The 15,439-nt window shown below is 34.3% G+C and overlaps 1 protein-coding gene across 3 annotated transcripts in view; it reads right to left on the minus strand.

Annotated features, from left to right (window-relative positions):
* Nucleotides 1–382: 382 nt before the first annotated feature.
* The window catches only part of RBM46 (RNA binding motif protein 46), a 47,781-nt gene continuing 32,724 nt past the window's right edge, over nucleotides 383–15,439 (minus strand). For all 3 annotated transcript variants that reach the window (XM_055144626.1, XM_055144627.1, XM_055144625.1), the window contains 2 exons: nucleotides 8,181–8,240; nucleotides 383–2,369 (listed from right to left, as the gene is read on the minus strand). In XM_055144626.1, coding sequence (XP_055000601.1) covers nucleotides 8,185–8,240 — 56 coding nt within the window. In that variant the 3' untranslated portion in view covers nucleotides 383–2,369; nucleotides 8,181–8,184. The remainder of the gene's footprint in view (nucleotides 2,370–8,180; nucleotides 8,241–15,439) is intronic.

The following is a 15,439-nucleotide window of genomic DNA, read 5'->3' on the forward strand; positions in this document are numbered from 1 at the left end:
TGTCCCATAGAGTTGTCCCATACAGCTGATTAAAAAAAATAGCTAATAATGGAAAGATTTGATTATCTTGAGAGCATTTATTTGAAGTTTACTATAAATGTAGACTGCTAAACTATTAAGTCAAAATGATCTGCTTTCATTAATTATTCATAAGTAAAAGAGGAAGCCTCACTGGTACATCAACAAATTATTTCTGCTGTCCCCTGAAAATAATTTTCACTGCTGTGATTTTATTTAACTAAGAAACTTGTAACATTTTCTTCTTTGGTCCTATGAGACACAACCTGTACCTATATACCAGTAAGGGAAATTGATTTCAAGTAACAGTGATTATAAATCAATCTTTTTGTGTATAAATAAAAAGAACATACCCATATTAGAAGCATCATATATTTAATGTCAAAGAATTTGAATTCAAGTACAAAATTAAACAACACATGATTTCAACATTAAAAAACATTAACAGTTATTATTCAAACAACTATACAGTGAATATCAAAAACATAAATGAAGCATAACTATAAAACCCTTAAATACATTAACAGCAAAAGTATCATTTATTTCTATTAACAAATAACCAATATTTATAGCTATGTTCAAGGACCACAATGGTAGAATGCTACTTTAATACTGTGTAAAAATCTGCATCTTAATCTCTTGCCCTTCATTTCTTTCTGCATAATAGGTGTGATCATTGTTTTAATCTTCTATCAGATAGTGATCCTTAGTAATCAAATCTAGCATAACCACTGTCTGCAGGTGCTTTAATATTAGTGAAACGCTATTCAGCAAAGTTATTATGCAGAAATTTAACAAATTTACTGGATTCTACTGCCCATGTAGGAACCAGAAGTATTTAAAATTCCAAGTTTAAAAAGAATAGTTTGTTGCACCTTTCTCAAGTGAAGCCACTGAATAACTTTTAAAACTTTGCATTTATATAAGCTCAAGAACCACAGGTTACTCTGAATTACAGCTGACATTTACTATCTTGGAATAAATACATATTTTATCTCTTTAAAACCAAATGTGGAAATCCGATTCTAAAGTAGAATAGAATTTTAATTTGCATGCTTTACAAAGAAACTTTCATTCTAATGTTTACAATATTTTCTTCAGAAGAATGAGGCCTGATTGGAGATATACAGTCGCTGTCCAACATGGCTGCCATTAGCAAGTGATATGGTTGGTGACAAGGGATAGCCTGGATAGGAATAAGGCCTTGAAGTATAAGGAAGCACGCTGGGAGTCCCAGAAGAGAGGGTGGCACTAACAGGGGAAAGATTATTTATTGAGCTGCGACGGAAATTGTAGTCTGTAAATAAATACATGAACAATTATGCTGCACATCTTTGTGGACACAAATTTAATTGAAAGAGACAAAGCATTAAAACTCTAATCACAGTTTAACATAATGTTCTAACATTCAAAGTCGTGATAATACTCTAATGCTGGTAAAGATCGTTTCAGCATTCACTGCCATTGCAAATCAGTTGTTACTACTTTTTATGACATAATGCTTTAGAGATCTTAATTAATAGAATGCATTCTTAGATATCTATCGTTTTGCATTTTTTAATTAAAAAAAGACAACTTCTGATTTCTCATGCTCTAAATGGGCTTCTTTAATTTCTGTTCCAACACTAAGGAACATTCCATGGAGAAAGATAAAACAGCGAATTCATATTTCTATTTTATTTTTAAAGTGCACTAGGTGTCAAACCAGCAGAAACATCTACCCTAGACTGCAAAAAACATTTGGTGTAAACTAACTGCCCAATATTTCATTATTTAAATACTAATATAAACATTTATACAACTTAACACACAAATTTAACATTAGAATACTACTGGTATCATAAAACAGTAAAAGGACTCATCTTTATAAAATAAACTTCAAGAAACCATTATCAACTTATAGTACAGAAAATCCAAATATCTAAACCAAATTATTTTTAAAAACCAGTTATGTTTGAAATATTACTTCCACAATATTCATTTTATATACCAATAATTTCCTGCTTCATTAATTATAATATCAATATATGTATGAATCTTTAGAGACCAAATATTGTAAATCCTGTACTTTCCAAAAACTCAACTATGTTCTTAGAGTAGAATAAGCCACAGATGTGACAATGACTACAAAATGATTATCTATAAAAGCTGTAGTGTTTTTGAGGAATAGAAGAAAAGGTATTAGGTCATCCAATGTACAGGTACATTTTTTCTATATTGCCTGGTACCACATGAAAGGCCTAAAAGATCGAACATTACTCTACTTTTGTCATGGGACTTAATATTTAGCAAACACGAATGTGATCAACTGCAGAAGAGTAAGCTCAAGTTCAAGCAACATCAGAAAGGACCTAGTTAGAAAAAAATGAAAAAAAAATCAGTTAAATATAGTTGAATTTCTAGCAAATTCTAGTTTTAGAATTTTATTTTATGTATATCACAAAATCAATAAAAAGTTTGCTCTAAAAGAAACAAATAGTTAAAGTATTCAATTCAAAATATTCTCAATATTTTGAAATTGGATAAGCAACTATTTTAATCCTATTTGTCTTTCTAACATTCTAAGTAGGACAACTCTAGATATCACAAAATGAATCTTTTCTCTCACTCTTAAAAATTACTCACTTGGCCTAATGGGTTCTAGAACTGAGTATGTGAACAGAAATACTCATGTTCCTGTAGTTCAAATAATTGCTTTTAAAACTTCTTATTCTCACCTCTAGAAGATTAGTATACAATTACATTTAATTCCCTAATAAACATGTATCTATGTTATGACTAGCTAAATTGAAATCTTCCCAATTTTAACAATGTGGTCATGGACATTATTACTTAGAAAAGCAAATCTTAAAATAGTACATTTCATCAATGAGAAAATGAAATTTCTGGAGAGAAATAACTTTAGTTTGGGCTATTTCTATTCAAGAGCAAATACAGCCCATTCCTAAAATGTGAAGTACCTTCAAGGGGAAGGTTTGACAAAGATGGAGAACTGCACAGCACTAAAGTCAGAACACTGGGATAGTCTCCTATGGTGAACCTTGAATTTAAAGTATTATAATCAACTGATGGGTCCTCACATCATAAAGGAGATTAAATAATTTCAAAACATACAACTGACAGGTAACTTTACTGGTAGATATAATGGAATTTTTAAAAATCCAATATTATGGGAAATCAGGATATACGGAGCTTCGAATGTTTAGAAGATTTTTCAATCATTTCCCAAAACTATTACAACTAAAACTATAATTGGAAAAAAAATCTAGAGATTAGAAGATACATATTAAACTTTAGATACTTAGTAGTGTGATAATCTGAGACATCTTATTTGCTCTAGCTCAATTTATGTCATAAAAAATAAAACTCGGGGCCGGAGCGATAGCACAGCGGGTAGGGCGTTTGCCTTGCACGCGGCCGACCCGGGTTCGATCCCCGGCATCCCATATGGTCCCCCAAGCACTGCCAGGAGTAATTCCTGAGTGCAGAGCCAGGAGTAACCCCTGAGCATCGCTGGGTGTGACCCAAAAAGAAAAAAAAAAAAAAAAAACCTCAGCTCATGGACTTTTATGGAATTATAAATACCTCAGAACTCCTAGCATGTATTTACTTGCCTATCCCTAGTTTTTCTTCCTAATGAACATCCTTAGCTCTTCAATTCCATGTTTTTGCTTCAGCCTGGGAGGTTATTTTCTTTCCTCCTTCTTAAGGGAATAACACAGAGCCAATTTCAGAATTTAAGTTTTATACTATTATTTCATTCTCTTAACAGTCTATCACTGTCACCCTGTTGCTCATCAATTTGCTCGAGTGGGCTCCAGTAACATCTCCATTGTGAGACTTGTTGTTACTGTTTTTGGCATATCGAATATGACATGGGTAGCTTGCCAGGCTCTGCTGTGCGGGTGAGATACTCTTGGTAGCTTGTTGGGCTCTCCGACAGGGGCAGAGGAATCGAACTGGGTCGGCCGAGTGCAAGGCAAAAGCCCTACCCATTGTGCTATGGCTACAGCCCAACAGTTTATTAACATAGATATATAATTTGCATGCTGTAAAATGATATTCTATGTGCTGATTTTATTGATAATTGTGTAACCCATGTCACTAACACCCCAAAAAATAAATAAATGAAACATGTCCAGGGATTCGGAAGTCCTCCGATTCCTTCCCAGTCAAGGGCTTTCAGTAACAGGAAACCTTTTGATGTCTATCAAAGCTTAGTTTTTATCTGGTTTTGGCAAATGTGTACTTCATATAATGCATATTTAAAAGTATTTTTAATTTCTAGCTCCTTCTTTCAATGCAATTCCAAAAACTGGCTCAAATTACATACAATAAGAGTTTGTTTCCTTCTGTTGTGGGCAGTCATCCACAGTATGACCACATACATATGTGTATGTACTATCATTACTCTATCCTTCACCTGTGTGGACAGATACTGGTCAAGAGATCTCCATGGAACCACGTACATCATCACAACAGTAAAATCCGAAAGCTCAAGTTGCTCCACATCCTCACAATGATTTGATATCCATAACTGTTTTAAAGTAACAGTTGTTCTAGTAATATATGAAGTAATACATCTTTTAGTTTTTATTTGGATTTCCCTTAAAATTAAAAATGTGTTTACTGCCCTTCTGAACATCTTCAGTACATGATGAAGCCCTTAGGTCATTTTATTGGTTTTGGTTTTATTACTGATACAAATATTTTATTAATTATTTTAATTCAAAATATTTTGTCATGAACTTGTGTACATTTGAAGGAGACTGCATGCTAATTTAACACAATTTTATATTTTAACACTACTGTCACTATGGTGATAAATCTTTGACATCTCACTTAACAAGCATATATCCTCTAGTTCCATTTATATGTAAAGGTGGGATTTCTTTCTTTTATGGCTAATAAATATTTCATTGTGTGTTTATATGATTATAATACAAATACCTCTATACACATCTTCTTCATCTATTTATCACCTGAAACAAACACCGGTCCTAGGAATAGTCATTTCCCATTTTTTCACTGGCAGTCCCAGCACCACTAATTTTCCTGGTTAATATATGTCTGCCTGTTCAAAACTTTTCATATAAAATGAAATCTTACACTATAAACTGTCTTCATAGCACAATGTTTCAAGATTTATACATGTTGATGTACCAGGCCTTCATTCCTTTGTGTGGCTGAACAGTAGTCCATTATATGGTTAATATTTCATTTACGCATCAGCCACCTGACATTTAAGCTGTCTCCACCAGTTTATCCTAATGAATAAGGTCTGGGATATTGTGGATATACATTTTCAATTATCTTGGTAAATACTTGGAATGAAATTGCTGGATCAGATGGTAACTCTACACTTAACTTTTCTGAGCTATTACCAAAATACTTTTCAAAACTGCAAGTAACCTATAATGCAACTATTATTTCATTTTAAAATATGAAATACAGTTTAGGAACTTTGTAACTTCAAGCATTTTTTAGAATTTCATTTCCAAATTTCATTTTACTGTTTTAATTTCTAAGTCAATAGACATAAATAACTCAGTAACATCTTACTGAAATAACTTCATAGATAAAAAATGTCCAAATAGCACTGAAGATACCAAGAATATAACATATGGCTGGCATATACCAAGAATATAACTCACTAAGAAAAAAGTGAAGAGAACAGCCTTGTATGAAAGAGAGCATCTCTTCAAGTTTCACTTCTATCAGTTATAAATTTTAAAAAATCATCCACAGGGGGCTGGATCGTAGTACAGCAGGGACGGCGCTTGCCTTGCATGCGGCTGACCTTGGTTCAATCCCCAGCACCTATACGGTCCCCAGAGTCAGCCAGGAGTGATCCCTGAGCACTGCCAGGTGTGGCCCCCAAGCCCCCCAAAGAATCATCTATAATAGAATATAAAGGTTAACACATTATTTTGTACATTCAATCCAAATGTAACAAATCAAGAGGCCAGTTATAAAGATTTTTATAATTTATAGTTAACAACTTTCAATTACTGTTTCAACCACATCCCTAGCCTGCTAAATTACTTTATATTTGTATTTTCCAAAATAATTTTGAAAGAACTATTTGTATTTTATATTCTAATCATGAACTTTACATAAAACAATATTCATAAATGTCCTATTTAAAAAACTAACCATTTCATTATAATGTATCTTTTAATTTAAACCTTCAAAAACAAGGGTTTGAAATGCAGAAAATGTAAAATTTATAGTGAGCATAACCAGATCAGTAGTTTCCTGGGAAAGAAGGGAGGGAGGGATGAATTGCCAAGGGGCAAGCAGCAACTTTTTGGCTGAGTGAAATGTTCGCTTTTTTGACTGTATTGACATTTTCACAGGTATATGTAGAAATCATAAAAAGGTGATTTTATTATACTTTAACTACACCCAATTAAATGTTTATCTAAAAATTCCCACTTCTTTGGGTTTCCAAAACTACATCCCATGTAATTCAAGTTGCCTCAAAACAAAAACTCCTTGGGTTAAAAATCTTGTACAATCTTTATGAAAAAAAAAAAAAAAAAACCCAAGGATTACAACAAACAAGTTACTGGTATAATTCTTCAATATGGTAAAATGCACTGTTTTTCCTCAAGGGGATTATGTAGTACTCAATTTTTCACAAGCTTGTTTGACCTTAGTTATTTCACTGGGCTCTGAAACTCAGTTTGTGAAGAAATACTAATGAGGATACTGTGTAATGGGAAAACATTAAAAACTAAACAGTGTAATTATTTTAAAACTATGCTAAACACAGCTATTAAAATTCAAATGTCTTCAGAACAAAGAAAAAAGTACTCAGAGGATCAAGTATAAGACAATTATCTAACAATCTGTACTGATATTATGCCCAGATGTACTTTCCTTTCAAAGAACTTGAAACCAAACCATAACTAGTCCCCTACCTTTAAACTGAGATTAATGTCAGATTCCTTTTATTATCAGTTTCTAAACTATTTGGCAAGAGATTAATAAAGAAGCAGTGTTAAGAAGGAAATTTTATGACTTAAACTACAGCATTCTAGGATTTACAACAGCTTAAAAATGTTAACTCACTAGGAAAAAGAAAACAGCCTTGTATGAGAGAGAACATCTCCAAGTTTCACTTCTATCGGTAATAGCAGTCCTTGTATTCCAAAACTACATAAAAGTTGCAAATTAAATAAAGGCCCAGGACATTTGTATTTGGAAGTTAGTTATGTCTCACAGTATATTCTTCTGTATATAAAGTATGTAGTAAATATGCGTGGTGCATACACTATGTGTCAAAAACAACTACAATGAAATGAGCACTATTTAAATATTGTAATAGTTTTATAAGACTTAGTATTTCCCTCTTCAACAATGAGGTGCAGGGGCTGGAATGACAGCACAGTAGGTAGGACGTTTGCCTTGCATGCGGCCAACCCACGTTTGATTCCCAGCATCCCTGGAGTAATTCCTCAGTGCATGAGCCAGGAGTAACCCCTATGCATCTGCTGGGTATGAGCCAAATAGCAAAAATAAACAAACAAACAAAAAAAATGAGGCATAGAGAAGGAACAAAGTGTAACCCAAACATGAAAGCTTGTAACTATCTCACGGTGAGTCAATAAAATTAAAAATAAAAATAAAGAGTGCACTGTTAGTAAAATGTCAGCTACACTGAGAACCATATTATTTTTGTCTCTACATGTGAAATAAAATTTGGATTACAGTAATTTTTACTATAACTCTACTCTAACTTAAACCTTTAACTTCCTACTAGGTTTATGTTTCTAAATACAATGTTTGAAAAAAATTAATGAAGTGCACTAAATCTGTTTTTTCAAACTACATCAATAATAACTTAACTGAATTTTGGTGAGAAGAATTCCATTTCCAGATAAGTTTGAAAAACACTAGCTAATTATAAAATATATACACATGCATGCAACATATCCACTCCATATCTCAAAATATTTTTTCATAATTAGTGGTCAAAATATCAACTAGCATGGTTTCAGAAGGCCTAAAATATGCAAACCAGTTTAATTTAATGAATCTATGATGAACAAAGTTGTAAAAACCAAAATAGTTCAAAATATTTCACTAGAAAATCAATCACTGACTTTCTGAAAATGAAATATATCACTTAATATTCCTAACAGACTTTTTCTTACCTGTTTATTTTCTCCAAATTCTTCTACATAGGTCCAGGCTGAAGAGATTGTGTTCCCTGTCTGTAAGCAGTGAAGACAGAAAAGAATTGAGTTTTTAGACTGGTGTTATCCTATCTTGGAATTGCATGGAATCCTTGATAATGTTAAAAACTTTCTGATCAGTAAATAAGAAAATAAATTTTAAGGAAAAGGAATAAGTGATGAAATAATTATTTCTGAAGCTCTGCAAAGATGAAAAGAATATTTTGCTTGATAATTGAATAAAAAGTGAGTTAACATATTATGGGAAAACACTTATTTTTATATACAACTTAACTCTTTATCAGCTGACTTTTCAAGTACTATCCTAATAAGCTCAGAGGATTTTTTAAAAACAAACAAGATAGCCAAATTTCTAATAAATGGTTATCCAGAGGAATACAAGTAAAACCAAATTATCAAAATCTTGACTCCTTGTTTTAAAGAGATCATTGCCAAAATTAATACTAAGCCTGAAAGACATTTTTCTTTCTAACAGCTAAATTTTATCTGCTTGAGGTCTAATTTTATCATATATACTATAACTCTGGTTATCCAACCACTGCAGTGGTACTCAGTGTCTCTCTGGTACACATGAACACCCAACTTCAACTCCATACTGTAAAGTATGAACACAGAAAAAAATGCTTGATAAGCTACCAAGAAAGAGCTTTTGAAGGTCATTACTCAGTTTAAAAAATTAAGTCACAGTATTTTCCAATTTTTCTAATTAAATATGTAAATTTTAATCAAGACTTCTGGTCAAGAACTAGGAAATGCAAATAAACACTAAAAGAATAACTATTGGAAAACACTGAAAATAACCTAGACAGAACAATCTAGGTTGTGAATAGATAAGTAGAAACCCCAAGTAGCTAGCACATATTTTGGGCATACATTTTCATGACAAGGATTGGCCAATGAAGTGGATTCTAAGAGGAAACGGAGAATGAGAAGAGACAACTTTTTGAATATAAGTCAGCAAAAACTAAAGTTGAGATGTTCCTGAGAGGCGTGCCTGGAATCCTGAGAAAAGGTAAACTGGAGCAGTTTCACGAAGTATAACTTAAAATATCAATCCCTACCTGGATTAAGGGTCCACTATACCCTTCAGAAACAAAAATAAATCTCTTCTCAAGAATAACAAGGTATTTTTAAAATATTCTCTCTTCATTTTTCACACAGTATCTATCTTTCAATTAAGAATAACCATTCATGATAAAGAAACTATACATGGCCTAAAACCAACAGAAATAAATTAGCAGCAACAGACATAGGAACTTAGACTACCAAGTTTTCAGAACTATTAAAATACTATGATGACATGCTCAAGAAAGAGAAACACTGCAAGTTTGAAGAAAAAATGGAAATCAAATTCAAACAAGATCTTAAAATTCAAAAAATATATCTATATGAATGTATCAGCATTTTAGACACTTAAAAAGACTCATGACCCAAAACAGGTCCAAAGAACACATGTGGAGTGAATATATGAAATGGAAAACAAAGAAATAGAAAGATATACAATAAAATACAACCAAAGGGTTTAGAATATGTAATTGGAGTACCATATAGTATAAAAATGAGACAAAAATAAACACTGGAAAACCATCATAGCAACAGTCATAACTATCATGGTAAAAATATTAAAAGCACCATGCGAGAGAAGAGGTTTGTGTTCAACTGAGTAAACGTAGATGAAAGCTGACTTCTGAACCAATGGAAGCCAGAAGACAGTATCATTAGAAAATCATTTGGCAAAGGAAAATCTAATCTAGTGGAAATATGTTTTCAAAAGGGAGATAAATTAAAGACAGATTTTGGTTGGTAAAAACAGATAACATGTCGTAAGAACTATCACTGTCACTGTCATCTCCTTGTTCATCAATTTGCTTGAGCAGGCACCAGTAACGTCTCCATTGTGAGACCTGTTGTTATACAAAAAAAACCCATTAAGTCTTTGGGTATAATAAAGTAGAGTCTAAAGAATTTCTAATTCCTAGTACCTCTTATTTGGAAAGAGAGTCATAGAAAATGTCATTAGTTACAAAGAAGTAAAACTAGAATGGAACTTAATCTCACTGGTGTCCTTTTAAGAAATGAAAGATACAGAGAGCAGACAGCCATGAAGAGACAAACAACAAAACTCTCTATGGTAGTACACAGACAGAAAGTGGAACAATTTATCTAAAGTTAAGAACTGATAGAAGCTGAGAGACAAGAAATACACTCTCCCATCTCCGTGGCTTCAAAGTGGGGTCAAGACCTAGATTTCATACTGCCGACCTCCAAAACCATGGAATAACAAACTCCCATGTGTCACCCAGTTTGTGGTACTTTGCTACAGCAACCCTAGCAAGCAAATAGACAACAACTAACCATCGAGTCAGACATGCAATATTTCCTTTAGTTGGCCACTTAAGGAACAAACACTATAAGGGGCTGAAACAACACAACATGTATTTCATAGTAACAATCAAAATACAGTTACAAAAACATCCATAGAGTTAAAAATTTCTACTTCTGTTCAAGAACAGAAAAGTATTTGGAAACAATGATAAAACATGAAAACACAGACATAGCTTTAACTACACTTAGAGGAAAACTGGCAGCCTGAAAAACATGTTTGATACTAATGGCTGAAAAATCTAAGATAAATTCTTACATAACACTCCTCATATTAAAAGGCACGTTAGTACCAATATTATAAAGCTCTTCCTTTAAATAGTAAAACAAAAAAAAACCTTCCCAACTGATAAAAGGAAATGCATTAACCAATCTCATTAATACATATAAAAATCCTGAACAAAATCCAATAAACAAACTTAGCAATGTATTAGAAGGATGATGTATTACGACTATGAAGTGTTTATTTCAGAAACATAGGATGGCATAACATCAAAATATCAATATATCACTTTAACAAAACAAAATTTTTTTAAATATTCCAACATGATACAATAGAAGCATAAAAGCATTTGAAAAACTTATCATTCTTTCACTATAAAAAAAAAACCACTAGGTAACTAGGAAAAGGGACTACCCGTGGGCCAGAGAGCTAGTACAGAGGTTAAGACACTTGGCTTGCACACAGCTAACCCTAGTGCAATTCCAAGCAACCACACTGTTCCCCAACCACCACCCAGAGTGACCTGTGAGCACAGCACCGGAGGCAGGCTCTGAAATAGAAAGACAGGTAAACAGTCAGACAGACAGACAGACATAGAATAGCCTGAATATCCTAAATTTGATAAAGGGCTTCTACATAAATGCTACAGCAAACACCACACATCAATGAAGAAGTAAGTTTACAAGGATGCCTTCTATCATCATTTGTATTAAATGCTGGACAAGTGGTTCTAGTGAGTGCAATAAAGCACAACAATGAAGAAAAATAAGGATGGAAAGGAAAGGGTAAAAAGCTCATTATTTACAGTTGACATTACTGTATATGAAAAATTTTTAATAATGTGTCAAACCACTAGAATCAGTTTAATATATAAAAAATTGGTTAAGACAAGAATTAGAAATCAATTGGGGCTGGAGCGATAGCACAGCGGGTAGGGCGTTTGCCTTGCACGCGGCCGACCCGGGTTCGATCCCCAGCATCCCATATGGTCCCCTGAGCACCGCCAGGAGTAACTCCTGAGTGCAAAGCCAGGAGTAACCCCTGTGCATCGCCGGGTGAGACCCCCCCCCCAAAAAAAAAGCAAAAAAAAAAAAAAGAATTAGAAATCAAAATTAAAGCCACTGATTATAACAAGAGTAATTAAATGGTCTAAGAAAGGCAGAATATTATTTTTATGTTTTAGAGTACTTTAAAATCTATGAGTTTAAGTAGAAACACTAAGTGGAATTATTATTTAATATATGATAAATCTTTCCCCCGTAATTCTTTATGCAATAAGACCTAGAGATTTAGGATCATGCCATACTACAGGGGTTGGAGTGACAGTACAGCAGGTAAAGAACTTGCCTTGCACAGTCAAGCCAGACATATGCCTGTCACCCCATATAGCCCCCAGAACCCCACCAGAAGTAATCCCTGAGCATAGAAACAGAAAAGAATCACTTCATATTAATCTTTCATTTTAATCAAGTTTAACAGGAAAAATGCTGAATTTAAATTATCAACCTATGACAATTACATTTCCATTACATACAGAAGAAATGGTGATGATAATCAGTGTAACAGTAAAAACTATCAGAAGAATCTTAGTTTAATGTCTAACTAAAGGCTATAACTGGTTTGTCATTTTTTATTCCCATGCAAAAAGAAGATTTCTAATGAATATAAGCTGAGAAATTATATCAAAGCTATTCAGTAACCAAGACACAAAAAGGGGGAAGATCAAAAATGGCATTTATAGGTGGCTGGAGCGATAGCACAGCGGGTAGGGCATTTGCCTTGCACGCGGCTGACCCGGGTTCGAATCCCAGCATCCCATATGGTTCCCTGAGCAGGGCCAGGGGTAATTCCTGAGTGCAGAGCCAGGAGTAACCCCTGTGCAGAAACAGGTGTGACCCAAAAAGAAAAAAAAAAAGGCATTTATAGAAGCAAAGAATAAGAACAGGTTATGCCCAAAGACTAAAGAAAAAAAACTTAAGTTCTTTCTTGTAAAACTGGAATAATACATTTTGATTTTGGCCATCTGTAATATAGAAAATTATAAACCAAAAGAAAAATAGGTTATAATCCCATTAATTAGGATGTATTAGAATACTAGTAATTAGGATATTATTAATAATTGGGATACCTTTAATTATTATATTCTTTAATGTATATATTAGAGATTGTGAGACTTATTCTGTCCTTGAAAATTTAATCAATTTTCAATTTGAGGAGAAATTCCATAAGAATGCTAATGTAAACGGTCACTGTCACTGTCATCCCATTGCTCATCGATTTGTTCAAGCGGGCACCAGTAATGTCTCTCATTGAGAGACTTACTGTTACTGTTTTTGGCATATCCAATACGCACGGGTAGCTTGCCAGGCTCTGCTGTGCGGGCTCCATACTCTCGGTAGCTTGCTGGGCTCTCTGAGGGGTGAAGGAATCAAACACGGGTTGGCCGTGTGGAAGGCGAAAGCCCAACTGCTATGCTATCACTCCAGCCCAATTTGTAACGGTATCATAGATTAAAAGAATTTCTGTCAGATGTCATATTGTTATTTTTTCCCTCTGAAGATATAAAATAACTAAAAACATGGGATTTCAGGATATATGCAGTGAGTATGTAACACATGTATTCCTGTATTAACTGTATTGCTATTAACTCTGCAGATATTATTTCCAAGTTAAAGGGTGTGTCTCCCTTGTGTTAAGCTTATCAGCACCATTTTCCAACATCATGTGCTTATTCCATGTCTGTGTCATATTTTGCTTATCTCCTGCAGCATTTAAAACATTTCCATCATCGGGGGATGGAGCGATAGCACAATGGGTAGGGCGTTTGCCTTGCATGCGGCCGACCCGGGTTCGAATCCCAGCATCCCATATGGTCCCTGAGCACCGCCAGGAGTAATTCCTGAGTGCAGAACCAGGAGTAACCCCTGTGCATCGCCGGGTGTGACCCAAAAAGCAAAAAAAAAAAAAAAAAAAAACATTTCCATCATCACTTTATCTGTTATGGTAATCTGTGATCAGTGACTTTTGATGATACTATTGTTGATTTTCTGAGATGCCTAAAAGGATACAACAATGTTACTAAAGGAGAAAGAAACAGAACTTAATGTTCTCCCTGCTCCTTCACAAACTGGCATGCTTTAGCCAGAGCCCTCCCCTCAAGCACCCTCTCTCCCTACAAAACGACAACATTAAAGTAGGTCAGATACTAATTCTACAGTGGCCTCCAAATAGTTCAACTGACATGCCTCTCACTTTAAATCAAAAGACAGAAATAAAATTAAAGTTCAGTAAGGAAGGAATATCAAAAGCTGAGACAGACCTCTTGCACCACTCAAGCTGCAGCTGCAAGTGAGTTTTTGAAAGAAATTAAAGGTGCTACTTTAGGACCCAGGAAAATAGTTTAAAGCACTGTAATGCATGTGCAGTACACCCAGGTTTGACCTCTGGTATGGCACTGCCTCCCAAGCACCTCCAGATGGAACAATGATTTGCCTGAGCACTACTGAGCACTAAGCCCCAGTGCCCTCAACCCTTGCCCAAAAAGCGCTACTACATTTAACACACGAATGGTAAGAGAAACTGCCTGTAGCTGATATGAAATTTTAGTGGTCTACATAGAAGATTAGGGCTGGAGCGAAAGCACAGCTGCAGGGCATTTGCCTTGTATGCAGCCAACCCGGGTTCGATTCCTCCTCCCCTCTCAGAGAGCCGGGCAAGCTACCAAGAGTATCTCGCCCGCACGGCAGAGCCTGGTAAGCTACCCGTGGCGTATTTGATATGCCAAAAACAGTAACAAGTCTCACAATGGAGACGTTACTGGTGCCCACTCGAGCAAATCTATGAGCAACGGGACGACAGTGATACAGTGATACAGATAGAAGATCAAGTCAGCTACAACACTCTAAGTCAAAGCCTAATTCAAAGCAGAACTTTCTCTAATTCTACAGAATGAGGGATGAGACAGCTGCAGAAACAGAAAAAGTCTGAAGATGGAGAGGCTGGTTCATGAAGTTTAAGGAAAGACATTCTCTCCATAGCTGAAAAATGCATGATAGCACAGCAGGAGCTGAAGCAGAACCTAAACAAGCTGTTCCAAAGATCCAGCTACCACACCACGTAATTACTGTCTCATCACAAAACAGTCACACCACGTTTTTCAGAAAGCCAGCATTTAAAAAAATAGGTTCACTTAATGGCTGCACCTCACTTTTCTGCAAAAAAAGACATTATGAAACTATTCTAACAGTATTCAAACTTTATAGGTCTCAATACATATACATTGATATATAATGCATATGTAATGGTTCAGTTTGTACTCCAAGGATTTTCACTATTTTAAAACACCAGTTTCATCAGAATTCTGAAATGATGTACTATAATATCTACTCCAATGAAATGTAAATATTACCTTGACTCACACTATTTATAATTTTTCTATTTGCACCTACCAACTCTGTATCTTAGTTTCCAATTCTTTGTTCTTTCTGCTCAAAGTACAACCAAACTTCATCTGTCTTCAAAATCTTTATCTTTTAACATTACACAAGTAACTTTCAATTATTTGAAAAGCAATACAGTTAAATACTGAAGAGAACCAAAAATATATATAGGC

This window comes from Sorex araneus, chromosome 7, assembly GCF_027595985.1.
Source record: "Sorex araneus isolate mSorAra2 chromosome 7, mSorAra2.pri, whole genome shotgun sequence".
Classification (NCBI taxonomy): Eukaryota; Metazoa; Chordata; class Mammalia; order Eulipotyphla; family Soricidae; genus Sorex; species Sorex araneus.